Below are 25694 nucleotides of genomic sequence, written 5' to 3'. Positions count from 1 at the left end.
CCAACTGACGTGGTTCAGAAAGGATTGAATAGACATTTCTCCTAAGAAATACAAATGGCCAGTAAGCACATGACAAATTACCCGTGTCACTAATTGTTCGGTAAATGCAAATCAAAACTGCAGCCAGACACCATGTCAAACTCATTAGTGTGGGCTCTGCCAAGTGCAAGGATGCAGAAGGTACTGGGGAGGGTGTAGAAAAATCGGGATCCCTGTGTGTTGTGCGTGGGAAGGGACAACGGGCATTTGACGTAGGTAATATAGTGTTTCCGAAAACAGCAAATTGAAAATGCGGGGCCAGAGCGATAGCAGAGTGGGCAGGGCATTTGCCTTGCAGGCGTTGACCAGGGTTTGATCCTAGGCAGGAACCCTATCCCGGCCAGGAGTGATCGCTGAGCATTGCCAGGTGTGGCCCCTGAATCAAAAAGTACACTGTCTGTCCTCCTGTTGTTCATCAATTTGCTCGAGCAGGCCCAGTAACGTCTCCATTGTGAGACTTGTTGTTACTGTGTTTGGCATATCGAATACGTCATGGGGAGCTTGCCAGGTTTTGCTGTGCACGCGAGATACTCTTGGTAGCTTGCGGGGCTCTCCGAGAGGGGCGGATTCGAACCTGGCTCAGCTGGGCTGGCTGCGCGCAAGGCAAACGCCCTACTGCTGTGCTATCGCTCCAACTTTTTGAATCAAAAAGTAATAGTAAAACAAATTAAAAATAAGTAGAATTACCACATAACCCCAGAGTTCCGCTTGCAGGTTTATGTTCTAAAGAATTGGAAACAAGGTCCCCCAGAGGTATTTCTCCTTCCTACTGGCTTTATTGTGGTCACACGGTGGGAACAACTCAAGTGTCCGCTGATGGGTGAGTGTGGAAGCACAGTCACTGCTGGTCTGTGCAGACAGAGAAAGGAGGACGTTTGGGGCTGGAGCCATAGGAAGGAGGAAGGGTGCTGACCCGGGTTCGATCCCGGCATCCCATATGGTTCCCTGAGCATTGCCAGAAGGGATCTCTGGCTCTGAGCACAGCTGGGTGTGCCTCCCCCCCCCCCCCAAAAAAAAAGAAAAAAATTCTGCTCTGCCTACATCCTAGACCAGCCCTGGGGATATTGTCAGGGAAATGAGTCATTCACTCCAAGTCAGATACCTGTAATTCCACTCACATGTGATTCCCACTGAGAGCTGTCGGCTCCAGAGAGACAGAGCAGAATGCTGGTTTCCAGGGACTCTGGAGGGGGGGAAGGATAACGAGGGGGTGGATGAGTGGGGGTCAGCGTTCCGTTTCATGAGAGAATGATGGAGATCAGCGTGTGACATGACATATCACAAACACTTCGTTTGTTATAATTGAATCAAGAAAAAAATTTTTTCTGTCTTCTCTTCCACTGAATGATGTTCCGATTACCAGGGGTTCTTCAGAGCTGGTGTGGAGCCCACGTGTGTGTTTGCGTCGTGGTGCCGGGCAGGGGTTGCACACTTCCATTGAGGTGCTGCAGTGTGGCTGGAGATTGTTTGTGGCCCAGGGGTCACAGACACTGGAGCAACCAGACTCAATACCCAAGGACTGTCCAGCACCCACTGGGTTCCCAGGGGGCACGAGGCAGGCCTGGGGATCAAGCTCAGTACCTTACTCTGACCAGCCAGGAACTTTACCCATGGAGTCCAACCCGCAGGAAGGTATCAAATCCCACCGAGTGCTTTGTTGTGGGATGTGTATATTCACCATCACACAAAATGTGTTGCGTTATCTGTTGCAGGTAATCATTTCCCTGTTACCCTTAAAGCTCTCTTTGAGCTGAGACAACTGTCTTTGTTGCGAGTGTGTGTTCAGTGGTTCCCTAATTTCCTGTAGTTTGGGGAGTGGTGTCAGGGGTTCCGTTGACCGAGGTACCTGTTGCCACATGCTTTCTTGTGGCACTAGTGGGTTCATGCTTCTGGTGCTGTCAGAGAAGTGAGCAGTGCCGGGGATCCAACCTGGGGCCTCCCAGGTACAAGGCCAGGGCGTTACCAGCGAGTTGCAGCTCCTGGGCCTCCCTGATTTTTTCAACCAGACTCAGGTCTGGCAGCAGGGAATGGAATTTAATTGTCTTCATTTGTTCCGTGTGTGCGTGCGTGTGTGTGTGTGTGTGTGTGTGTGTGTGTGTGTGTGTGTGTTTATTTGCTTCAGTAGATTCTGGATCCACTGGAGGGAGCGAGCTAGTCTTGACTTCTCAAGAATCCAGAGTGACCCCGGGCCCTGCTGCCTGAGCAGAGCTGGCTGGGGCCCCATAAGGAAAATCCCATGGGAACCCAGAGAGATGGTCAGGGGTTATGAGGATTGGTTCAAGGCCACCCCAGTTCGATCCCCAGAACTGCACATGGTCCTCCAAGCTCTGTAGGAAGTGGGCCCCGAGCACTACTGGGTATGGCTCCAAATGCCCACCCCCCCCCCGGCCCCCCACCATCAAGTTTCTTGAGGCAGAGAATCATAATAAATGGCACATGCCTGGATGCCTGGATGTAGTATTTTGTTTTCTTGTTGGTGTTTGGGCCACACCAAACCGTGCTCAGGGGTTACTCCTGGCTCTGCACTCAGGAATTCTTTCAGATAGTGCTTAGGGAACCATATGGGATGCCGGGATTCAAACCTGGGCTGACCGTGTGCAAGGCAAATGCCCTACCTGCTCTATTATCACTTGGCCCCACACTTTATTTTTGTTAAGGTAAAGGTAAAAGAAAGGTAAAGGCCCTCCCGTTGATCGTCGATTTGCTCGAGCGGGCCCAGTAACGTCTCCATTGGAGACTTTGTTGTTACTGTGTTTGGCATATCGAATACTCTCGGTAGCTTGCCGGGCTCTCCGAGAGGGGCGGAGGAATCGAACTCGGGTTAATTTTGAAAAAATCCTAACCTGGGGTCTGAGAGATAGTACAGTGGACAGGGCAGTTGCCTTACATACAGCTGACCTGGGCTGAGTCCTGGCCCTGCAGTAACCCCTGAGCATTGCCCAGTATGGTCTCAAAGCAAACAAACAAACATCTTGACTCTGTGTGTGTGTGTGTGTGTGTGTGTGTGTGGCCACACCCAGTGGTACTCCTGGGGTCACTCCTGGCTCTGCTCAGGGGCATATGGGGTGCTGGGGATCGAACCCGGGTCAACTGCATGCAAGGCAAGCGCCCTACCTACTGTCCTATCGCTCCAGCCCCTTAACATAATCCTTTAACTTAAGACCTATGCGAATAGCTTTTCCCTTGATGCTGCCAGTAAAACACATGTTTGAGGGGAGTGTGTGGTGTCCATCCCCTTCATCAGCAGCGGCCAAGGCCCCGGGCTCATCTGGGGGGACCAGACTTCAGGGTCAGCCCTACAGAACCAAGAGCAGGACCCCCATGGGCCAAGTTGGCCCTGGGCCTCCAGGTAGCAGGCAGGGCCTTCGATTGGTGGCACGTGGCACAGATAGAAAATAAAATTCTATTTCCCAGTTTTGAACAAGGCCTTCAGGAACTCAAAAGATGATAGTGCAAGATCCCAGTGAGCTTAGCACCGGGGGAGGCCTGGGGACTGGACAGCTTGTGAGCAGGTGGCACTTGACCGGCCCCGACTGGGAGTCCTTCCCACCCTCCAGGCTTGGCTGCTGGGGTCAGCAGGAATGGGGGTGGGAGGTGGGAATGGGCAGTATCCGGGAGGCCTGACTGGGGGGCGGGGGCAGAGAGCAGAGCTCTGGCTTGCCACTTCCGCCTTGCCTGATCCTCTCCTCATTTCACCTTCCTGTGCCTCGGTTTCCCCATCTGTGATGAGGATTCCATGAGGTAAGCCCTGGCAGCATCTCCCGCGGGGGCGCAGAGGCCTGAATGTGCCAGGGAGCCACCAGCAGCTGCCCCCAGGGTCGCTCGGAGGGTTCAGCCAACTTCTGGAAACAATCACAGTCTCGGAGAATCCGGACTATTGTCCTCATGGCTATTGTCATCTTCTCTTTGCAGGGGCTGGAGAACCGACATTCCTGGAGGGCTAATGTTTTATGAATCAATTTGTCGGATTGCGTAGGTTAGAGCCGCCCCTCCATCCTGAAGGGAGTTTAAGAAAAGACTGTGCCCCCATCTCCCCCGCCGGAACACACACCCCCGCCCACCCTCCCTGCAGGCTGCCTGGACTTTGTGTCCAGGGTTTTCTCAGCGTGTGGAAACCCACAGGCTGCCCCGCTGCGGCCTCGTAGCGAGCCCGTCTGCGCTTCCCAGTGTTGGCTGAGCTTCGTGGATGCACAAATTAATGCTTTTCTTTTCAACCGGGGCACTTTCCGAAGTTCTTTCACTATTCTTTCGGCCCCGTCTCTTTCCTTCCAGGAATCCAGGCATCCTCCGGGTGCATATATTACGATGCCGGGTGATGTCTCAATATCTTTGAGGTTCTCTTCCTTTGTCTTCGTTCCTTATCCCCTCTGCTTCCCAGACTGCTCGTGTCACGGTCGGGCTTTGAGTTTGTTATTCTGCTCTCTCCTCAGATCTATACAGGACCCCTTTCGGCTGCGGTATTCATTAATGCCAGAGTTTCTGTTTGGTCCTTTAAAAAATGTTTTTATTAACTCTTGATTTGGTGTTCTCGGTCGGACAAGGCCTCATAGTCATCCTGCAGTTCTTTGGACATGGTTTCCTTTATAGCGTTGAGCTCACGTGAAATAACGGTTTTCTCTAACATCCCGTCCTCAGAAACCGTTTCTCTAGGCCCCTCTTCTGTGCAGTGCTTGGGTTTCTTAGCGGCTGTTTTGAATCTTTGTTGCATTTGAATCTTTGTTGCAAACTGCAGAATGCATCGGATCCCAAGAACCAGCTTCTCCTTTCTCCCTGCACCCCTCCAAGAGTTGGGGGGTCATTTGCTTAGTGACTTCTGCAGCGGCTTATGTGGTCACTGAACTCTGTGTCCAGTTGGGTGAGTGGCCAGCCCCTGTTCAGACAGAGATGCTCTCGGATGCTAGAGCCGGTTGGATACTCATTGCTGAGGTCTGCACGCGCTCACCAGGGAAGACAGTGCTTGGGCAGACTTGGCAGCACTTCCAGAACCTTCACTAACTCTCTGCCCTGCAGCGCAAGGTCAGTCAGAGGGAGAGCCTCAGGCCTCTTGTCTTCCTTGACACCCTACACCTGCCTGGAACCTTCCAGACTCCCCAAAATTGGTCAGCACTGTGCAAGTCCCTCCAGATTGTCCTTCTTCGCCCATGCTTGGTGGACACCGATACCCTCTGTGTGACCCGTCGCCATCGTGGGCAAATACCCCTGAGGTCTGGGAGCAACCCTGAGAGGGAAACCCTGGCATGTGGGGCATTCCAGGGAGCCCCCACTGGGAAAAAGGCAGCGTTTGGGTGGGGCCTGGCTCAGTGAGCACATGCCCTGGTGACTCCTTGGCGGCTGGTGGCTCTGGTCACGGAGGCGGCACTGGGCAGGTCCTGGGGCTCGTCCCAAGGGGCAGCTGTGAGTGATCAAATCTCAGCGCTTGGAGAAGGTCGAATCAGATCATTTTGTCTCTGTATTTTACTGCTCTTATGGGGAAGAGACTTTTTTTTTTAGAGTATCCCGCTTGAATTTATCCCAAAGTCAAGGCAGAATAGAGACACCATTATCAGTCAGGCAGTGTTGGTCACATAGTGGGTCTGGAATATTCTAAAGACCCCCCCCCCCGGAGGCGGGGGAGGGGGTGCTGTCCAACATGAGCGGCGGTCTTCTGGTCACTGAGATGGACGGGAGACCTGGCCAGGTGGCGGGGCGGGCACAACTCTGGGTGGGTTCACAGGCCTCCCTCAACCCCTGTTCCCCGAGAGGGGCTGCGCCCTGCTCAGGGGACTGGATGGGCAGAGCATGCTGGCCCTGAGTCCGGCAGGTGACAGCCCCCTCACTAGAGTTAGTGACACACTACGCTCAGCACTGAGTCCTCCACGGTGATGGGACTCTCTCTCTTCCTCTTCTGAGTCTGCTGCTCCCCAGGGGAAGGGGACTGTGGCCCCCGCTCAGCCTCTCTCCTTAAAGCTCCGCGGGTAGAGAACCCAGCGCCCTGGTCATAGGGGCGGGGCCACTGACGGGCGTCCTCAGGCCCTGCTTGGGCACCTGCATCTGGCCCCGTCCTCGGCTGGAGACTGGGATGTCTGCTGGCGTCCGACTCCCCTTCGGGCTCTGGAGCCCCGGGAGAGTTGGAAGGTGGCGGCCGAGACCAGGAAGCCACTCAAATTCTGAACTTCTGGACAAGGCGTTCCCCCTGCGGCCTCCCTGGCGCCCCAGCCTCGAGGGCGTCCCCGTGGTGGAGCTGACTCTCGGGCCTCGTCTTCCCTTCCAGGTTCCGGGGTGCACCCATCATAGCCGTGGCAGCCAAGCCGGGGGGACCGGAGGCCCCTGAGACAGAAGCCCCCCAGGGCATCTCGGAGCTGATTGAGGTACCGTCCCCCAGACCCTGCCAGGCCCCCGCGGCCGGCCCCTCCGAGTGGGGCCCGGAGTGCCTTGCCTCAGCACCACCTTCCTTAGCTCCTTGAAAGGCGAACAGAGAATAAAACTATCGCGCCCGGCCCCTGCAGCCCCCACAACCCCCCGCAGCCCTCAGCTCTGGGGAACCGGCCGCACCTTTGCGAGTCTCCCTTAGTCCTTCCTCTCGCCCAACCCTCCTCAGAGCTGCCCAGCACTCAGCAACGCTGAGTTCCCTCTGCCCCAGGCCTGTGGGGTGCCCGACCCCTCCCAGGGTCCCACTGGCAGGGCCGGTGGGCCGTGAGGGTGGGCCAGGCCCAGCATCAGTGCTGGAAAGCTGGCCAGGCGTCCTCCTGGTCTCCCCCACAGAGGTGGAGTTCTTGGGAAGCCTGGGCCACTCCCTGCCCTGGTTGGTGGGGGACAGGGCGGGAAGTTCGGCCATTCTGCAGGGGCCCATGTTGCCAGCCGGCAGGGGGTGAGGCCATCACGGCGGCACAGTCTGGCTCTGCTCTGCCGTGTGGCTGGGCCCTGTGCTGGCCAGTCACCGCTCTGCCTGGGCCCTGCCACTGACCAGCTCTGTCTTGCCTCTCTGTCCCCTCCGAGGAGGCAGAATGGGAGCCGGGCTGGGGATGACGCCACTACGGTGCCCTCTGATGTTCCCGTTGACACCAGTTCCCCCTGGCCCTGGCCCACCAGCCTTCACCGGCGAGTCTGGGGCCTGTCGTTTATGCCCCTTTACCAAGGGAGGCCCGCTGCTCAGAGAAGCCAAGTCGTTCACCCAGGCTTTATGGCGACAGGCTGGGCCCGGGACTCTAACCCAGGGAGGGTGTTGGGATTGTCCTGGGGGTCCACCTGCCCTGGGATACAAAGAACCATGATTATGGGGCTGAGGCCAGAGCACAGCAGCGAGGGCACTTGCCGGTTTGATCCCCAGTGCCCGCCCCCCCTAGGGACAGTCCCTGAGCCGATGTGACCCCCAATTATTTGGCCCCAACAAAAAAGACAAATGAGAGAGCCATGGTCAACCTTGCCCGCCTCTGTGGGCACTGCTCAGGGCCTGTCTCTGTGGGCACATCCCTGCCTGCCTCTGTGGTCACTGCCCTGTGTCCACCTCTGTGGGCACTGCCCTGTGTTTTCTGGCAAGACTCTGCTTCTCACCGGCTCCCAGGAAGCCGGGCCAGGTGAGGTGTTTGCTGCGTGGGTTCTGGGCCGGCTGTCCTGGAGAACGAGCCTCTGCAGGAATCCCCGGCCTGCCACGGCCAGTGTCCAGACTTTCCTGGGAGCATGTGGCCAGGAGAACGAGACTCTGGGACAGCCGAGACCGGAGACGCGGACAGCCCATTCCTCTATAGGGACAGCCGCCTTTGCGCCTTGATTTCCGTCCTCTGCCGGGAGTGAGCGCCAACAGCGTCTCCCAGCGCCCAGGGTCCCCGAGGGATGTGCCCAGAGGCTGGAGCCATGGAGAGAGTGCAGAGACTCCAGTGGCCAGAGAGAAGACGGGAGAGCCCCACATACACTGTCCCACTTGCCGTGGCCGCAGGGGTGGGGGACACAGGGGGCTTGTCTGGAGGCCAGCTGGCCACTGGTGCCCGGGAGTGGCCGTGGTTAAGACCCGCACCATCTGCAGCTTGGAGGGTCATGGGGCAGGGGGACCCTTTGCCTCCGCTCAAGAGCATGGTGCCCCAGGGACCCTGTGGTCCTGCCCACCCGGCTCCCCCCAGTGGTCTCTTCTCCTGCACCTCTCTTGCAGCTCCTGACCTCCCAGATCTCCATCCCTGTGCGAGACCCCTCGGGACCATTCCTCATGTCCGTGGACCACTGCTTCTCCATCAGAGGCCAAGGCACCGTGATGACAGGCACCATCCTCTCGGGCGCCATCAGCCTCGGTGATAGCGTGGAGATTCCCGCCCTCAAGGTCAGTCTCTCCTCGGCTCCTGTGCGGGCCTGGCCCTTGGCGCCCGTCTTCTCTCCAGCCCCCTGGAGCCCAGCTCGGACACTCGTCCCCGCCTTCTCAGGGCTGCAGCCCTCTCTTGGAGGCACATGGTGACCTTTAAGGACAAGGGAGTGAGGCTTGGACGCACCCTGTTTCCACCAGCTTCTCGGCCCATGTGGCGGCAGCCGTGCCTCCCCGTGCTGGACCTTACTAATGTCAGGTCAAAGACAGACTCTGGCACCCATCCCCAAGTCACGTGGGCTGAAAGTCTTCCGGAGGAATCTCAGCCCCTGGTGACCTGGGCACATGCCAGGGTAACCCTGGGAAGGCCTGTGGGAAGGAACACCCGGAGATTCCGCCTGGTACCCTGCCCCCCACCGGTCACTCTGCTCCAGCCCTAGCTGAGCCGGTGTCCATCCAGGCCTTGGCATTTCCTGTCCCAGCGGCCTTTTTTGTGCTGGGTTATTAACAGGACAGCTCATGCTGGAGAGACAGCATAGTGAGCACACAGCTGACCTGGTTGGATCCCGGGCACCCTGTAAGGTCCCCTGAGCGCCCCCCAGGAGTGACCTCTGAGTGCAGAGCAGGTGTAAGTCCCGAGCACCGCTGGGTGTGGCCCCCAAACCAAAACCCAAGAGACAAAACCCAAAAAAACTCACAGCCTCCTCGCCACCCCTCTCCCCCTATTCAGAGGAGGAAGTGTGGAGGGCACAGAGGGCTGGGTGGACTGGTCAGATCCCACTGGACATTCTGGGGCTAGGGTGCTTCCCTGGACACTCAGGCCTGGAGTGCGGAAAGGAGGTGTGCCTGGCCCTGCACAGCCTGGTCAGCACCCACGTGGGTGACTGGGATCCCCTGTAGACAAGGATCGGTACTGGGTCCCCTGCGGCCAGGATCCTGGGGGTGGGTCAGAGTGACATCCCCCAAGCCAGTGACATCCCCGTCAGTTCTCGCTAATCGACTTGGACACATCTGGCCACGGAGAAGCCAGTGGAGGGGTGTGTTGGAGGCGTTGGTGTTGGGGAGAAGGGACGCCAGGGGAGGGCAGGGCTGCCCCTTGGAGGGTCTCACTTCTCCACCACCACCCACCACCCCCCGCCCCAGCAGGACAGGGTGGCACTTTCCTTGACCGCGCAGGGCCCAGGGACAGTCTCCCGGCCAGGGCCACCCACCGAACAAAAACTTCTGTTCTGAGCCCACACTCACCAGGGCCCAGGGCTGGCGTGTAAGGGCAGGAGCCTGGCCCCTTCCCCAGAGCTCGGGCCCCCATCCCCGGCCAGTGTGGCTCACCCCCTCCCTCCCCGGCGGGGGATGGGGAGACAGCCCCTTCCAGAAACTGTCTGTCCTGGCCCAAGGTGGCTTCAATCAAGGCCCACGGTGTGCCAGGGACTAAAAGTGCAAATCTTGACAAATAAAGCACAGAATTATGAAAATAAACTCGGCTTATATTTAACAGAAATCAGCTTATGATAGAGACCCGGTTAATTCTCAGCTGGAACAGAGCAGGAACCAAATGCTGCCTTCTCCCCGCCCCCTGGGGACCACCCGGACCCGGCGTTCCTGGGGCCCTGGGAAAGACCCGCCGAGGGAGAAGGACTGGCCAGGGCTGTGCGGAGTGGGAGTGGTGGTGGGGGGGGAGGTCCCTGGGGTGCCGGGGGCAGCGTGAGCCGTGGTGTTGCTGGACTGAGGGGGCCACCATGTGCGGGCACCAGAGGGAGTGTCCCTGCCGTCCCCACCGTCCATCGTCCCTGCCTTCCCATTGTCTCCTGTCCCGCGTGACGGAATGTGACGTCAGGATTCCCGGTGCTCATCGTCAGGCTGTGCCGGCTCCCACAGGTGCTCCTCTGACCCCTGGGCATCGCCTCTTCGGCCTCTTTGCTGCTGCCGCGGTGTGTGTTGCCGCTCAATGCTCTAACGCTCTAACGCTCTAACGGGCATTCTGGTGAGCAGAGCTGGGGCGGGAGGAACTGCCAGGCCCGAGGGGCCGACTGGGCTCTGCCTTCACACCTCGAGGCTCACAGTAAAATGCAGGAGGAGGTCGGGGAGGCAGGAAGGGCCCGGCGTGGGGGTCCGAGTGTGTGAACCCTCACTCAAGAGATAGACCCCCATAAATGAGTACCCCCGCACAGGAATCTCCTCCCCGCAGGAAGGACCCGGCTCTGCAGAGGAGGGCAGACCTGAGGCTGCGAGTCTGGTGCTAGAGACCCTCTCTGGGGTGACACGTGCCCCGGGCCTGCGTGAGACCTTCCTGGGTGGGAGCCTGTTCTCTCAGCAGAAACCTCCGGGGGCCCCATGTGGGCTCTTGCGGCTGATGTCCATCAGGGCCATGTCGGAGGTCATCCATGCCCCACTTCCCGAGGGAGCTGGGTTGGTTGTGCCGTGCCCCTGTTGGGCAGGGAGTTTCCTCGTCCTGGGTCCTGGCCTGTGTGTGGAAAGTGGGCGGCTGTCGTGTCATGCCCCAGGCCCCAGGTGGGGTGTTTCGCCCATGGTGGGGGTCACGGTCACGCCCAGGGCACCCTGCCTCCTGTGGGTGTGGGCCTGGCGTGGGTGCCGCAGGGGGCCGAGACTCAGGGGTTGCCGTGCAGGTGGGGCCGCTGTGAACCCTTGGGGGGTGCGGGGGGCTGTAGTGGGTTAGGCTCTCGCCCTCTGGCACATCCTGGCAGGCTCTCCTCGGAGCTAGTGAGAGTCGCTGCCTACTGGCCCGCCCTGCCCAGCCATCTCTCCCGCATCCTGCCCTGTGGGTGACGGGGACAGAGGTTCAGAGCTGGGTCCCCAGCGGCCCTCACCATGGTGTCCGTCTGGGGCAGGTGACCCGGTGAGCCTGCCGAGGCCTCCCCGGGCCCTGGGCCATGCAGACACATTCCAGAGGCTGCCAAGGTCCAGCCCGCCTGACCCCCTCTCCGCCGGGCCCTCCACACCCCGTCATTGGTGGCCGGTGCCTGTTGGCAGGGTGGGGACCTCTGGCCGGCCAGCCCCTCCCCAAGCCGGTGACATCCCCGTCAGGTCTCGCTAATCGACTTGGACACGTCTGACCGCTTGAACTCCCTCGGAGGCGGGGCACAGCCACTACAAATAAACAGTCACATTCCCTTCCCGGCGTGGCTGCCGCCGCCCGCCAGACCCGGCCCCCGGCCGCTGCCCACGTCTGCTCCCAGCTGGGGCCCATTAGGACCGAGGCGATGTTGGGACACGGGGGTGGCGGGGATGAGGCAGGGCCCGGGCGGCGGTGCCCGACTCTGCCACTCTCCCATGGGCTGCTGGTGCCCACAGTGGCTCAGGCTGGTGATGTGGCGGGGGGTCCAGGGACCCACCGAGCCGCCCACCCTCACGCAGCATCCTCCGGCCTGCTGGTGCAGCCAGGGGGGGAGGTTCTGGCGCTTGGGAGCAGCCTGGGGCTTGTGGTCACTCTCGTGAGCCCCCACGCTGCCCTTCAGCATGAACGCATGCGGAAACATGGGCGCCAGCAGGAAGCGCAGAGTCCTTTCCTGGTCAGTAACAGAAGGACTCGCGCAGATAACTCAGGATCAGAGACGTGGCAAAGGGCCGGGAAGGCGCTTCCCCTGCAGGCAGTTGGCACTGCTGCACCTCAGCGTGGCATAGCCCACCAGGAGTGACCCTGAGCCCACCAGGAATGACTCTGAGCCCACCAGGAATGATCCCTGAGCCCACCAGGAGTGACTCTGAACCCACCAGGAGTGATCCCTGAACCCACCAGAGTGATCCCTGAGCCCACCAGGAGTGACTCTGAACCCACCAGGAGTGATCCCTGAGCCCGCCAGGAGTGACTCTGAGCCCACCAGGAATGATCCCTGAGCCCACCAGGAGTGACTCTGAACCCACCAGGAGTGATCCCTGAGCCCACCAGGAGTGACTCTGAGCCCACCAGGAATGACCCAGAGCCCACCAGGAGTGATCCCTGAACCCACCAGAGTGATCCCTGAGCCCACCAGGAGTGACTCTGAGCCTACCAGGAGGTGGTCCCTAAGCATCACCAGGAGTGATCCCTGAGCACAGAGTCAGGAGTAGGTCCTGAGCACCACAGGATGTGGCCCTGTGCTCCCTCACCGCCCCCCACCCCCCACCAAGACCCTGGACAGCTCCGTGCGTTCTTGGCATGGAAGTCTGCGTCCCGACCCCATGGGCGTGGCATCTCCAGGGGCACCTGCTGCTCATGCTGAGGTGTGTTGCTGAGGGCTGTGCCAACACCTGGTTTACTAGAGAGAAGCCAGGATTTCGCTCAACACTGCCCCGACTCCATCTGCACCAAAACAGAGACTCCCAGCAGCAGAGCGGTGTTGGGGCGATGCCCCAGCATCCCTTCCCCCTTCGTGTCTGCCCACGCCGCACCGACCCCCGGGGTTCTGCCCAGCCCTGCCCACCTGCCCACTGCTCCGTCTCCCCTGGTGCAGAGCTGGGCCCTCAGAGCTGCCCCCTCAAAGCCGATGAGTGAACGGGAGGAAACAGTTGGTGGAGAAGCCGGCCTGGAGGACCATGTCAGAGGCTGCAGGGCCCAGAGGCGGAGCCTCTTCCTGCCCCACTGCCTGGCGGCTGGAGGCCGTACCCCGAGGCTTTACCAGCGCCCGGGAGCAGTGCAGGGTCTGGGCTCGGGTGGGGGCTGTGTCGGGGTGCTTGTAACCTAGGGTCTGGGACCAACGTCCTGCCTACCTGGGGGCTGAGCCCTTTCCCCACTTCCTTCTGTGCCTTGGAAAATGAACAGGCTCCATCCGGGCCGTTTTCTGGCCTCACTGGGGGGCCGGCATGGCCATGGGCAGCTGAGCGGGAAGAGCAGAGGGGGCAGCGCCGCCCGGCCTGGGGTTCTGCTGGGGAAGGGTCCCTCCCCGCAGACCTCACCCGCGACCCTGGGGCCCAGCACCCCCCTGCTTCTGCTCAGACCAGAGCTGTCCCTTGGTGGTGCCTCCTCCAGGCTGGAATCTGACTGCTCTGTTCCGTGGCGCTCGGGGATGGGGGCCTGCAGGAGCCGCTCCTGGGCCTCGCCCTCCCATTGGGAGGCCCCTAGCCGGGCCGGGCATCCACGCCCAAGGTCAGGTCTGGCCCCGGTATCTCGTGGGCACAGGAGGCTTCGCCAACTGTCGCACCACTCCGTCCCGGGCAAATCCAGAGCCTTCTGCTGTCATTCCTGCTCTCAGGAGCCTGTGCACCTCTGGGGTCTTTCCTGGCCCTTGACTTCCGCTGCTGGTGCCCACCCCCCGGGAGTGCTGATGGCTTTGGTGAAGCGACAGAGAAGGTGGAGAAGGTGCCAGGACTGGCCCCAGGGGGTGCCGCCGGCCCCATTGAGCGGGCGTCTCGCAGACCTGAGACCATCCAGGCCCCAGGCTGACGCCTTTGTGTGTCCTCAGCGACTGTTAGGAACCTTCCAGGGAATCCTGACATAGGGGCCTCAGGTGTGCGAGCCCCCTGGGGAGGCCTTGATTGCCCCCCTCACCAAGGATGCCAGGGCAAGGGGCACTGGGGCCGTGTCCCCCTGCCTGGCTCTTTCCTGCCCTCATGGGTCTCTCATGCTCAGAGTGGTGTCCCCTGGCATCAGTCCAGACAGAGGGTACCCCAGCTCCCCGCCGAGAGCAGCACGGACCCCAACAGGGGGTCTGTCCTGGGGATGCGGGAGAGCTGCAGTGGGGAGGGTCCCCCTGCCCCAGGTCTGGGCACAGAGACCAGAGAGGCTGCCTGCACCCACCTTGCTGGCAGCCAGGAGGCGCTCGCCCCCCCTCCACTGTGGTGTTTCCCTTTGCCTTGTGGCCGGGTCAGCGCCCTTGGTGGAGGGTCCTGTGGGAGCCCCAGGACCCTCATCTCCCCACACAAAGCCTCTCTGACACCTCCAGACCAGATGCAGGTCATGGTGGGGGTGGGGAGCAGATAGGAGGTGGCGGGGCTGGGGGTGGGGCACAGACCCCCCTGCAGGCGCCTTCCAGGGAGGGTTCAGAGCAGCCCCTGGCCCCGTCCCCAGGAAAGCCCCCGCCATGCCAGGGCTCCCAGGTGGGCTCAGACTTGCGGAATTTGATCACAGAGGACACCGGGTGTCGTGCCCGGTGGGAGCACAGAGCCTGCCCCCCAGGTCAGCGCCCAGCAGGCGGCTCTGCACTGCCAGCCACGTCCAGGCCACCTTCCACGGGGTTGTGTGCGCTGGGGCTGAACTGGCCTGGGAGGCTGTGGGCGCCGTGGGGGAGACAAGCTCCATGTCCAGGGAGTAGACAGTGTGAGCCAGCAGGACCTAGACACGGGGGCCCGGGGGTGCCTCTGCGTGGGAGTGGGGGCCCCGCCCACTGGGAGCCACCCGGCAGGTGTGCACGGCACCCAGGCCCCCCATCTGCAGCCCGGACTGTCGTCTGTTCTGGGCCTGGGAAATAGCTGGAACTGGAAGTGTGACACACAGATCTCCTGCCCAGGAGCCAGGCCGGCCAGCGCGCCCTTGGCGTGTCCCCAAAGGCTGAGAGCCGGGCGGGACGGGCAGCCGCAGCTGGCCCTCCTGGGGAAGGTGCCCACTGGGAGAGGACACCGCTGCTTCCCGGTGCCTCATGCCGGGACGCCGTCCCTGGGGTGGATCTGGGAGGTGGCATGGGACAGGCAGGACCTTCCGAGACAGGTGCCAGCCGAGTCCTGCCCTGTGGCCAGGAAGTGTCCCTTGTCCCACTGGGGTGGCTGCAGGCTCTCCACGGTGCCCTTCTCTCCCTCCTGCCAAGTCAGCTGGGACACCGTACCCGGATCCTCCTGGGCTTGTCCTCAGGGCCCTGGCGCAGTTTCTGCCCAGGTCCCACTGACCCTGGCTTCTCATGCTTGGCCAGGGGCAGAGCTGGGCCGCTCCTGGGCCAGCGGTGCCAGGAGCCAGCCTTCGGGCAGGGATCGAGGCCCCTGCAGCTGGAACAGCAGGTGCCAAGGCGCAGTGGTAGAGATGGTCGAGGTGGCTCGACTGAAGGCAGGAGCCCCGAAACTAGTGGGGCCCAGTGTGCGGTGGGAACCAGTGTCACACTGCACACTGGGCCTCACATGCCACCTGCCGTGCACCTATGGCCCCTCGCTGAGTCGGGGATGGTGCCGGCAGCCCAGGGAGGGGAGAACGAAGCCCGTTAAGGCCACACGCGCTTGGCACCTGTGCCTGGCGCCCGCTGTGTGCCAGGTGAGGGGGGCGGTTGCCTGCCCGCCCCTGCCTGTGGTGACCTGACCTTCACCCGCTTCCTGAGTCCCCAGAGGGCCTCCCCCCCGGCGCCCGGCACACACGGGGGTGGGGGGGTGGGGAGCTGGGCTCGGCTCGTTAAAGGGAAGCCAAGTTCCCGGCGTGCACTCAGAGTCCAGGCACCACGCGGACGAATAGTTATCATTCCTCCTCGGAAGAAATAAAACAATAATAAAAATACCATCAGCGTCGCTCTTAATTGTTCGCAGGCTCCGACTTGCCGCGGTCCCGGGGAAAGGGCGAGCGCGACGTCTCATCAAAGCACGGGCACTTGCCCGCTCTTGTTGGAAGTTCGGAAAATGCCTCATTATGACATGTTCTCATTTAAAAATAAACTCCGGCCTTCAGCTCCCGCCCCCGCCCCCGCCGGCTGCTCCTCAGCAGTGTTTAAATGAGATGGTTCTGGCAGGATTCACCGCCTGTGCCCGTGGCCCGCCACAGCTGGCCGTGGGTGACCAGGGCGTGCGCTGAGCCCCCCTCCCCCAGTGCAGGTCTCGTGATGGCCAGGCCTCGCCGCCGGGGCCCTGGGAGTCCCAGAGCTGACAGCAGGGCCTGGGGCGGACAGCAGGCTCGGGGGGGGGGGGGGGGGGGAGGAGGAGCCCGGGCAGGAGGCTGATCTGTGGGCAAGCAGGGCTGTGCAGCTGGAACAGCAGGTGCCAAGGCCCTGTGGTAGAGATGGTCTAAAGATGGCTCGACTGAAGGCTGGAGCCCCGAAACTAGAACTCGGTGGGCTTGGAGCCCCTCGGGCCCAGTGCTGGTCGGCTGAGAGAGTCTGTGCAAACGCTGCTGGTTGGCGGGGAGGGGCGGTGCCTGGTGTGGGGGAGCCTGTGGAGAGGCAGAGGGCCTGGGAAGGGGGTGGGCGGACCCCCGAGCACCTTTCTGGGAGCCAGGCGCAGGCTCCCGCCTGCCTTTCCGGAGGTGGATTTCGGTGGGGCCAGTGGGGGGCCTTGATGAGGCTGAGGGACGCCGTGCCCAAGAGTCTGGGGTGCGGGCGTAGGGTTGAATTTTAAGGAAGTTTGAGGCCTGGGGGGGGGCGTCCTATTGGAGGGAGCAGCTGTGAGCCAGGTCAGACCTGGCCTAGGAGCTGCGGGGGTCCAGCTGCTGCCGCTGCCCTTCCTTCGGGGGGTTCTTCCTGCGGCTCCGGCTCCCCCCTCCTCCCCAAGCCGGCCTGGTCCTCCTCGTCCAAGGTGAGAGTCAGGGCCATGGATCGGAGAACAGCGAGGGTGTTCCGGGGTCCCCGACGCCCCAGACTGGCCTGGGGAGGAGGGTTCCGGCCCGCCCCGATGCCAGTGTGGGTCCGTGAAGCGTCGGGCAGGCTCGGGAGGGCTGCCCCGTGCCCCCCACCCCCCCATGCCCCCGTGACATAAACGGGGTGACTGGGCGGAAGGTCAGGAGTTTAAGAGCTTGTTTTATTCAGGACGGGGGTGAGCGCCGGGAGGGGCGCGGGCCTCTGTGTGGACCCTGGTATTTTCTTTGAGTCGGGCGGAGAGTGGCGGGCAGGGAGGGAAGGCAGCCCGCCAGGGGAACGCTGCCAAGCGCAGCGCCGCTAATGGGAACCAGACGGCAGCGGCCCATCTCCTGGCCCGGCCTAATGCAGTCCTTGCCGGCAGGGGCGGGCAGGAAGGCGGCCTGGGCAGTGGGCCCTTAACCCTTCGGGTGCTGGGCCGCCGGCAGGCTCCCCCCCCCCCCCGCCCCCCATATGCAGGACGCCAGGGTTCACTGTGCCAAGCCCCTGCTCGCCCCAAACTGGCAGCACCCCCCTCCTCGGTTGGGGACATGTTCTCGGGAGAGGGGTGGGCAGGGGAGGGGTGGGGGCGTGGGTCAGGAGGCAAGTGGACCACAGAGTTTGGGGCTGGGCACTGTGAGTCTGGCTCAGCCACCAGACCAGGTGGCCCTTGTGGTGTGGATGCAGTTGGGCTCGGCCGTCCCACCTCATGGGTCCCTATGGCATGGGCATTGGGGGGGGGGGTGTGCAGGAAGGCTACGGTGCGGGTCCCCGGCTCTCAGGCCGCGTGCGGTCTCAGCACGAGCCCGTTGGGTCCCACCGGCGGGCTGAGCTGCGCCTGCGCATGTGTGGTGAGAAGCGTCCCGAGGGGTCTGGGGGGCGCAGGGCGACTGCGAACGATGGTTCTGTCTTGGGGGGTGAGGGAAGGCGGGTCGAAGGGCTGAAAGGGAGCTTTCATGTCCGAGTCGCTGTCCGTGGGGTTCAGGTCTCTTACAACGAGCTTGTATTCATCTGGTTCTTGTGTGGCTTTTATGAAAGGGAAAAAAAAATACAAGGCCCAAGAGAGAGAGCGACTTCTGTCCGGCCCAGCTGACAGTCACTCCCATGGGCCCTGGCTGCCTGGGCTCTGCTCGGGAGACTCGGCGGGGGGCAGTGGGGGCGGGCACCAGGCTGCACCCCCTCAGCCAGCAGGTGGCAACCCCCACCCCCAGCCCCTCTCCTCCCTGGCTCGCTCCTCAGACACACACAGGTCCGTTGTTGGGCATCACTGCTCGCTGTCCACGCCCGCCCCCCCCCATCCCCACACCCAGGCCCGCGGTCCCCTCAGAAACCCCTGCAAGCTGCTCCGGGCCCCACCCGAGGCCCCCACGTTTACTTTCTTCAATTAGTTGGTGGTGAGGCCCGGAAGCTTCCAAGGAGACTTACTTACTTCCCAGGACATGAGGGAGAAAAGGGGAAGCGCGCACTGGACAGTGGAGCAGAGCAGGTTGGAGACCCCGGTGGCCTTGGCCGGCCCTGTGCTCTGGCTTGCTGCTGCCGTGGGGGTCCGGGGCCCAGTGAAGAGACTGACCCTTTCGGAGGGTCTCGCGCCTCAGCGCCTGTGGCGGCAGTTGCCGTGGATTTTCACGGGCGAGACCATGTGATGGGGAGCCGGCGTGGGGGCAGGACGTCGTCTTCCTGCAGAGCCACAGGAAGGGCAGGTTTGGGGCTGACATCAGGGTGTGCCTCTCCCCCCCCGCCCCTGGGAGACCCCCGCCCCTGGAGCTCTGGCGGCCGGTGTGGGAAACGGGGTCCTGGGACGGGCAGGGGGCTTCTGCAGGGTAGGCTCAGATGGCTGGGTGCGGCCTGGCGCAGGGGTGGACGCTGTCCATGGGGACAGCGGGTTCTGAGGCGGGCAGTCCCGGACCGCCGTCCATCCGGGCTCCTGGGCCCCCACAGGTCTCTGACAGGAAATGCCTCGGGAACTTGGCCATCCCGCCGAGCGAGACTGTTCCCCGGGCTTGGGCCGACGCAGCCCACTCGCTCTCACTGCCCACCGCCTGGCAGGGCCTCCCGGGGGGGAGGGGGCAGCAGCCAGCCCTCCTTGCTCCAAGCAGCCTCCCGCCCGGCTCACCCCTGCTCCCCCGAGTGCCAGTGAGCAGTGGCGGGCAGTGGGTGGGCAGTGGGTGGCTGGCCCGTCCAGGCCAGGACAGCCTCGGCTCCTTCCCGGCCGGCCTCGGGTCACGGGGAGCCCTCCGAGGCCCTTTTTGATGTACACCATGGAGGTTTGGCTGGACCCGGTTTGTTTGCTTAAGCATTACTCTTGCCAGTTCACTCGGACCTTCTCTTTCTTTTAAAAATATGCTGCTTGCCAAAGGTTATTTTGGATCTGTTTTTGTTTATCAGGTAGAATTGTTCCAGCGCAATTGAAAGCAGACCCGCGTGTTGACACGCGCGGCAGCCGCTGGCCCCGGGCACGCGCATGTGTGCACGCGCATGGGCTGGCGTGGACGCAGCCAGGCCCTCTGGGGGACCGGGACTCGCCGCGTGGAGCCGCGTGGCAGGCGGGGAATAGCCAGGTTCGGGCGCAGGGGTGCTGCTCTGGGCGCGACCCCCCCCACCTAGCCTGCAGCGGGCACGGGAACAGTGGTCTGGAAGGTTCAGTCCCCCTGCGGGGCCTTTTCTCCCGGGCTGCAAGGGGGCTTGGACCTGCTGGGCGTGTAAAGTGCTCTCTGCAGTGCTCCGTCCCTGGTGCTCACCTCACGGCCATTCTCTTTTCTCTCCTGGCCCCAGGGGAAGGGGGGGGTGTCAGGCTTCAGTTCCCGGGGGTGTAGCGGCATGGGCGGTGAGTTGGGGTGTCCAGTTGAAGCTCCCCTGGGCCTGGGCTTGACTTGTCTTGCCCGCCCCTCCCACACGCTCTCCCAGGACCCAGGCAGCGCCAGGGGGACCATTCCCAGCCCAGGTTCAGTCTGTCCTTTTCAGCCAGGCCATGCTCGGTCACACACGTGGGGCCCCCGAGAGCACGCAGGGACCCCACTATCCCCTGCTGTCCACCCCCACGGTCTGCCCCAGGGCAGGTTACAGCTGAGGGACGCAGTTGTCACCCCCCACCTGCGGGGTCCCCTCTCGTTCCCTGTGCCTGAAAGCAGCCGCCCTGCCCTCTCCCTCCCACCCTGGCGACGGGGAGGGTGGGCTCGCCACCACCCTGCAGCCCGGACCCCGAGCCACCTCCGTGAGGGAGACCAGACAGCCGCTCACCCCGCCGCTTAGTTTTATCTGAGCTTGGGAATCTCTCTGAGATGTATTTTATATTCCCCCTTTCCTCGAACTCTGCGGCTCTTCCTAGAAGACGGCATATAAGTCCGTCTGTTCCCGATGACTCAGCCGCTCTGGGCGGGCGGGATGGCACTGTCGGGGCTGCTGAAATGTATAGGCCGTCCCCTACCAGGCGGTCAGTCCTGGAGCATCCTGGCCCCGAGCCGAGCCCTGCTCTTCCTCCCTCTTTGGGGACCCCCTTCCCCCTGCCGGAGGGGGCTGGGGTGTAATCGCTGTCTCTGTGTGGGAGGCTCAGGGCAGGCAGGGAGCTGGGCTGGGGGTGAGAGGTGTGTGATGCAGGGGAGGGGGGCAGCAGAGGCACCCAGAGTTCTAGCCCCTGGCTCTGCTGACCGGGAGGAGGCAGGGGGCCCTGGTGCTCGGTGATGACCTGTAGGACATGCTCAGACTCAGGCGTCCACACAGCCTTGGGCAGTGTCCCGTTCCTTTCCTCCTCCTCCTCCTCCTCCTCCTCCTCTTCCTCCTCCTCTACATCTTCCTCCCTCCCCACCACCTCCTTTCACTCCTTTCTCCTCTCCCTCTTCCTCTTCCTCCCCTTCCTCCCGTTCCTCCTCCTCTTCTTTCCCCTTCCCTCCTCCCCCACATCCTCCTCTCGTCCTCTTTCTCATCCACTTTCTTCTCTCCTCCTCTTCCTCTTCCTCCTTCTCTCTCGTTGTCCTCCTTTTTTCCTCTTCTTCCTCTCCTTCCCCTTTCTCTTCCGTTTTCTTTTTTCCTTCCTCTTCCTCCTCCTCTCCATCTTTCCCCTCTTCTCTCTTTTCCTTCCCCTCCTTCCTCTTTCCCTACCCCTTCCTTCTCTCCCTCCTTCTCTCCCCCTTCCTCTCTCTCCTCTCCTCCTCTTCGTCCCCTCCCTCATTCTTTCTCTTTCTCTCCTTCCTTCCTCCTCTTCTTCCCCTCCCCCCTTCCTTCTTTTTCTCATTCTTTTTTTTGGGGGGGGGTCACACCCGGCGATGCACAGGGGTTCCTCCTGGCTCTGCACTCAGGAACTAGTCCTGGCGGTGCTCGGGGGACCATATGAGATGCTGGGAATCGAACCTGGGTCAGCCACATGCAAGGCAAACGCCCTCCCCGCTGTGCTATCGCTCCAGCCCCTCTCTCATTCATTCTTTCTTTCTCCTTCCTCCTCTTCTCCCTCTCCCTCCTGCCCCGCCCCCCCACCCGAGTTCCCGCTCCTCTCCCTGGCCCTCCCCAGTGGGCCTCTGTCTCTGCCTGTGGTCCACGCTGCCCGCTTGCTCCTACTGGCTTCTGCCACGGTTTTCCTCCTCGCCCACCAACCCAGTGTCCCCCCCGCTCCTGGCCAGCTTCTGTCCCGCCTTGGCCCGGTCCCCCTCACCCCCTCTCGAGAACACCCAGCTCCCTGCCAGCCCCGCGTCCCTTTCAGCCCACACGCCGCTGGTCTCAGCCTTCCCGAGGAGAGGCTTGGCCACCCCTGGCGCCTGCGCCCCCCTGTCCGGCCCTTCCTCTCCCCCCTGTGCCCATGGTCACAGATGCCACACAGTGCAAGGACGTCACAGCGGGTGGGCCACCCCCGAGCTGCGCCCTGCTGCCAGCTCTCCGTCACCCGGCTGTGGCTGTGGCCTACCCCCCACCCCCACCATTGTGGGACTCTGGCACCCATGGGGGCTCCCGACTGCCAGCAAGATGAGCACTCCCAGCCGCCCCGTGCCCACCTCTCTCAGCGTGTTCCCAGCGCTGCTGAAGCGGTCACTGCAGCTCCCACGGCCTGTGTCCTCCCCCGATGCCCTCTGCCCCTCGCTCAGCACATGCTCCCTCTCTGTGCCACCCTCACGTCATTTTGGGGAGCCCTAACCCCCCCCACTGAAACTCCTCCAGGAGCTTTGGGGAAAGGTGCCCGGGCCCAGCCAGCACTAAAGTGTCAGTGTCACTTGTTCCCTGTCATCGTAGGCAGACAGACGTGTCTCTGTCCGTCTGTGTGAGGGCTCCCCTCCACTCTGGCCCGGTGCGTCTGTGACCTTCTCCCCAGGACACAGAGCCCAGCTCTGCCCACTGCCTGTCGGCCCTCTGGCCGGCCCCTACCCGCTGTACTTGCGGGCCCCACGGTCCTTAGGCCCATCTCTGGCCGCAGGAAGTCCTGGGCTGACACGGCCCACAGGTCTGTCCCCCTCATACCTGAGTGTCATCCGGTAACCCTCCTCGCTCACGTGCTGGAGGAAGCTTTCTTGGGGGCGCAGATCATGGTGTGTGGGTACCCCGGAAACGTCACAGAGGCGACCACAACAGGCGTGTGAGTGCCTGGAGAGATGGGGGGCTGCAGAGCTTCTGGGGGACTCCCCAGAGCGGCCGCCCCCCCCGCCCCCGCCCTCCCAATGCCGCTGGAAGCCTTAGAAGGCTGTCACTCTCCGTGAGCGTCCCGGCTTGTCGGGGGTCAGTAACTGCACATTTCACCCTAGTCTTGACCTACTAAAGCTGAAACCAGCCTGGTGTTCTCATTGGAGGGATATTATTATACTTTGGATTTTTTTCATGTTATTTTGTTTTTTTTAAACATTTTTCATGTTATATTATGTATCAGCTCAACGAAGTTCCTTTTTATTACTAGTTTGCAGAAAAATTATTTAAATGTGTGCTGAATGCTTTAGAATATTTAGCTTTCTACTTTTATTAATGGGCTGGAGTGATAGCACAGTGGGTAGGGCATTTGCCTTGCACGCGACCAGTCGGCTGACCTGAGTTTGATTCCTCCGCCCCTCTTGGAGAGCCCGGCAAGCTACCAAGAGTATCCCGCCTGGCACGCTACCCGTGATGTATTCAATATGCCAAACACAGTAACAAGTCTCACAATGTTACTGGGCCCACAAGCAAATTGATGGGAGGACAGTGCTACAGTACTACAGTGCTACTTTTATTAATGAGATGACTTATACATTTGTAAAAGTAGCTATTTGGCTGTGAATTATCTTTATATTTGTTTCATTTGACATTTTGGCGTTTGTTAATGAGCTGTATTAATCCGTAATTCTGCTTTCTTACAATGCTTGTGTCCTATATCAACGTTATTCCGGACTTATTAAGAGTTGAGAAGCTTCCGCTTTTTTTTAAATACAGGTGTTTACTTCTTTTTATCAGGCTTTACAAGGGTTAACCTATTTTTATGGGTGGCAGGAAATGAATCAGAATATCTTATTCTTTCATTTGTCTAAATCTCTAGTGATATCCTCATTTCATTTCTGGTGTCAATAATTTTAGATTATTTTCCCATTTTTTTTCTTTTTGGGTCACACCCGGCGATGCACAGGGGTTCCTCCTGGCTCTGCACTCAGAAATCACTCCTGGCGGTGCTCGGGGGACCCTATGGGATGCTGGGAATCGAACCCGGGTCGGCCGCGTGCAAGGCAAACGCCCTCCCCGCTGTGCTATGGCTCCAGCCCCTGTTTTCCTTTCTTTGATTATTTTTGTTAGGTGTCTATCAATTTTATTCACACTTTCAAATAACCAGCTTTTGGTTTTGTTGGCTGTTCTCTGTTTATTTGCTTCTACTTAATTGATTTCTTCTCTTTTACTATTTCTTTTTTTCTGCAGTCTAGGGTTAACACTGATGTTCTTTAGCGAACTTCTTGAGATTAAAGCTTGGATCATCCATCTTTACTTTTTCTAATACACAACCTAGAGCTATAAATTTCCCTGTTCAGGACTACTATAGCTTCATCCCCGTGACAAGCCATACTTCTTGCTATCATATGGTTCAAAGTCGTTCAGACGAGTTTTACTGTAGTTCTTTATTTAACCCGCGAGTCATTTATAAGCATGTATCCTAGTTTGCAAACATCTGGGGATTTTTCCGTTTACTTTTTGTGGTTGATTTATACTTTCGCTCTGCTGTGGTCAGTCGAAGAGGGCCAAACGCTGGCTTCGGTTGCCTGCAGTTGGCCGATGCGGCCTGAGGCCCAGATAACCGAGCACATGGGTGGGCAGTGACAGGCCGGGCTGGGGGGAGGGGGGCAGTGGGTGCTGCGGAACAGCTCAGGGTGAGGTGGGGGGAGGGGCGGAGTCACCTTTCCCCCGCCTGGCTAGTGCCTTCTCAGGGGGGCACGGCCTCCAGGCATGTGGCGCTGACCCTTGGCCACCGTGACCCGGTGGCCCCAGATGCAGGAAGGCCTGAGCCTCCTGGAGAAGTTGGGGCTCTCTCGGGCCAGGGCCAGCGGAGGAGCCCGGGAGGACACGTCTGGGGCATGTGAGCGTCTGCAGGATGACGGTCATTGGAGATGAGCAGAGCCCTGGCCCTGGCCTGGACTGTCCGGCACACTGTCCGGGGGCTCCAAGCCTGAGCGTCTGTGTCCCCGGTTCCTTCAGATTCCCATAAAGCCAAAGGAACTGTCTACCACACTGCTGCCCCCTGCCCCCCCCCCCCCCCCCCCCCCCCCCCGCCAGGCTCTGCTCGGTTCTGGCAGCCCAGTGCCCGGGGCCGCCAGCGGTGATCCGAGGTACTGCGGACTCCAGGAGCCGGGCTGGCCCCCAGGCGGCCTCCCGGGCTCTGGGCAGCAGAGGAAGCGAGTTCAAGCGTGTCACCTGTTCGTAGTTTTCGTGACTCTTGATTTGGCATTTTGATCAGTCTGTTTTCGGTCAGGGAAATGCATCCGTATCTCATAACAGGAAACCCCTTTTGTGATCTTTACTTCAAGGCATTTCTCTCTCTCCTTCTCTCTCTCTCTCTCCCTCCTTCCCCTTCCCCACCCGCCTCCGCCCCCACCTCTTCTCTGGCAAAAATACAGCCCCAATATGATGTGCATCTTATTAAAAGTTCAGCATAATTTATTGCCATTGGTTTGTTTACAAAATAAACAATTCCAAGCGGCAGAACGTGGCCTTCCCCAGTCCCTGGCCTTTCACAGACTTCCCCGGGGCTGGAGGATGGAGAGGGGCCCTGCGAGCCGGGGGCCGGGGGCGGGTGGGTGGGCGGGCGGGTGCGTGGTCCCCACTGCTTCCTGCCGGAGCCGTGGCCTTAACCACTTGCATCCCAGGGGCGGACGCCACGGTCACCGGAGGCGACGGGACCCACAGAGCAGCTGATCCCTCTCTCCCCACCCAGGGGATCACCGTGGGGTGCAGGGTGGGAGGCAGGAAATCACTCTCCTTCCTGCACCCCCAAGGTCCCCTGGGAAGCGTGGGGAGGGGCACCAGAGGACGCCGGTCACAGGGACACAAGCCCCAGTGCGCTTGGGAGCACGGCCACCCATACCCTGTTGTCCACAGGCGACGAAGGGGTACTGGCCCTAAGCCGAGCCCCCTTGGCACTCTGGGTCCCCCAAAGATGCAGCCCCTGTAGGGATCTCAAAGTGTGACCCGCAGGACAGGGTCCCTGACCCTCAGGAGGAGAAAATGGGGGCAGGGGGCAGCAGCTGGCAGGGATCTGACCATATCCTGTGTGGCCGGCACCATGGGCTGTCCCTCTGGCCCCGGCCAGGCCACCTGCCCACCCACTTGTCTCTGCTTCCCTGTCTCTGCAGGCTGCCCCGCTGACCCCAGCCACGCCACCTGCCCGCTGTCTCGTCCCCTCTCCCCAGATCCAATCGCAGGACCTTCCCTGCCTCCCCTGCCCCACCCCCCCAACACCATCACCCTGGTAGATTGGGGTGGGGCCTGTGGTCATTGTGTCCCTCGAGGGCACAGGC

General features: G+C 61.2%; 1 protein-coding gene across 1 annotated transcript in view; it reads left to right on the top strand.

Moving 5' to 3' along the window:
• Positions 1-25694, top strand: part of EEFSEC (eukaryotic elongation factor, selenocysteine-tRNA specific) — a 181535-nt gene that overhangs the window by 91586 nt on the left and 64255 nt on the right. The window contains exons 3-4 of the mRNA XM_056129120.1: positions 6290-6386; positions 8162-8326. Of these exons, the coding sequence (XP_055985095.1) occupies positions 6290-6386; positions 8162-8326 (262 nt within the window). The remainder of the gene's footprint in view (positions 1-6289; positions 6387-8161; positions 8327-25694) is intronic.

The sequence above is a fragment of the Sorex fumeus genome, unplaced genomic scaffold (genome assembly GCF_029834395.1).
Source record: "Sorex fumeus unplaced genomic scaffold, SorFum_2.1 ptg000072l, whole genome shotgun sequence".
Classification (NCBI taxonomy): domain Eukaryota; kingdom Metazoa; phylum Chordata; class Mammalia; order Eulipotyphla; family Soricidae; genus Sorex; species Sorex fumeus.
This window is presented reverse-complemented; position numbering and strand designations above follow the sequence as displayed.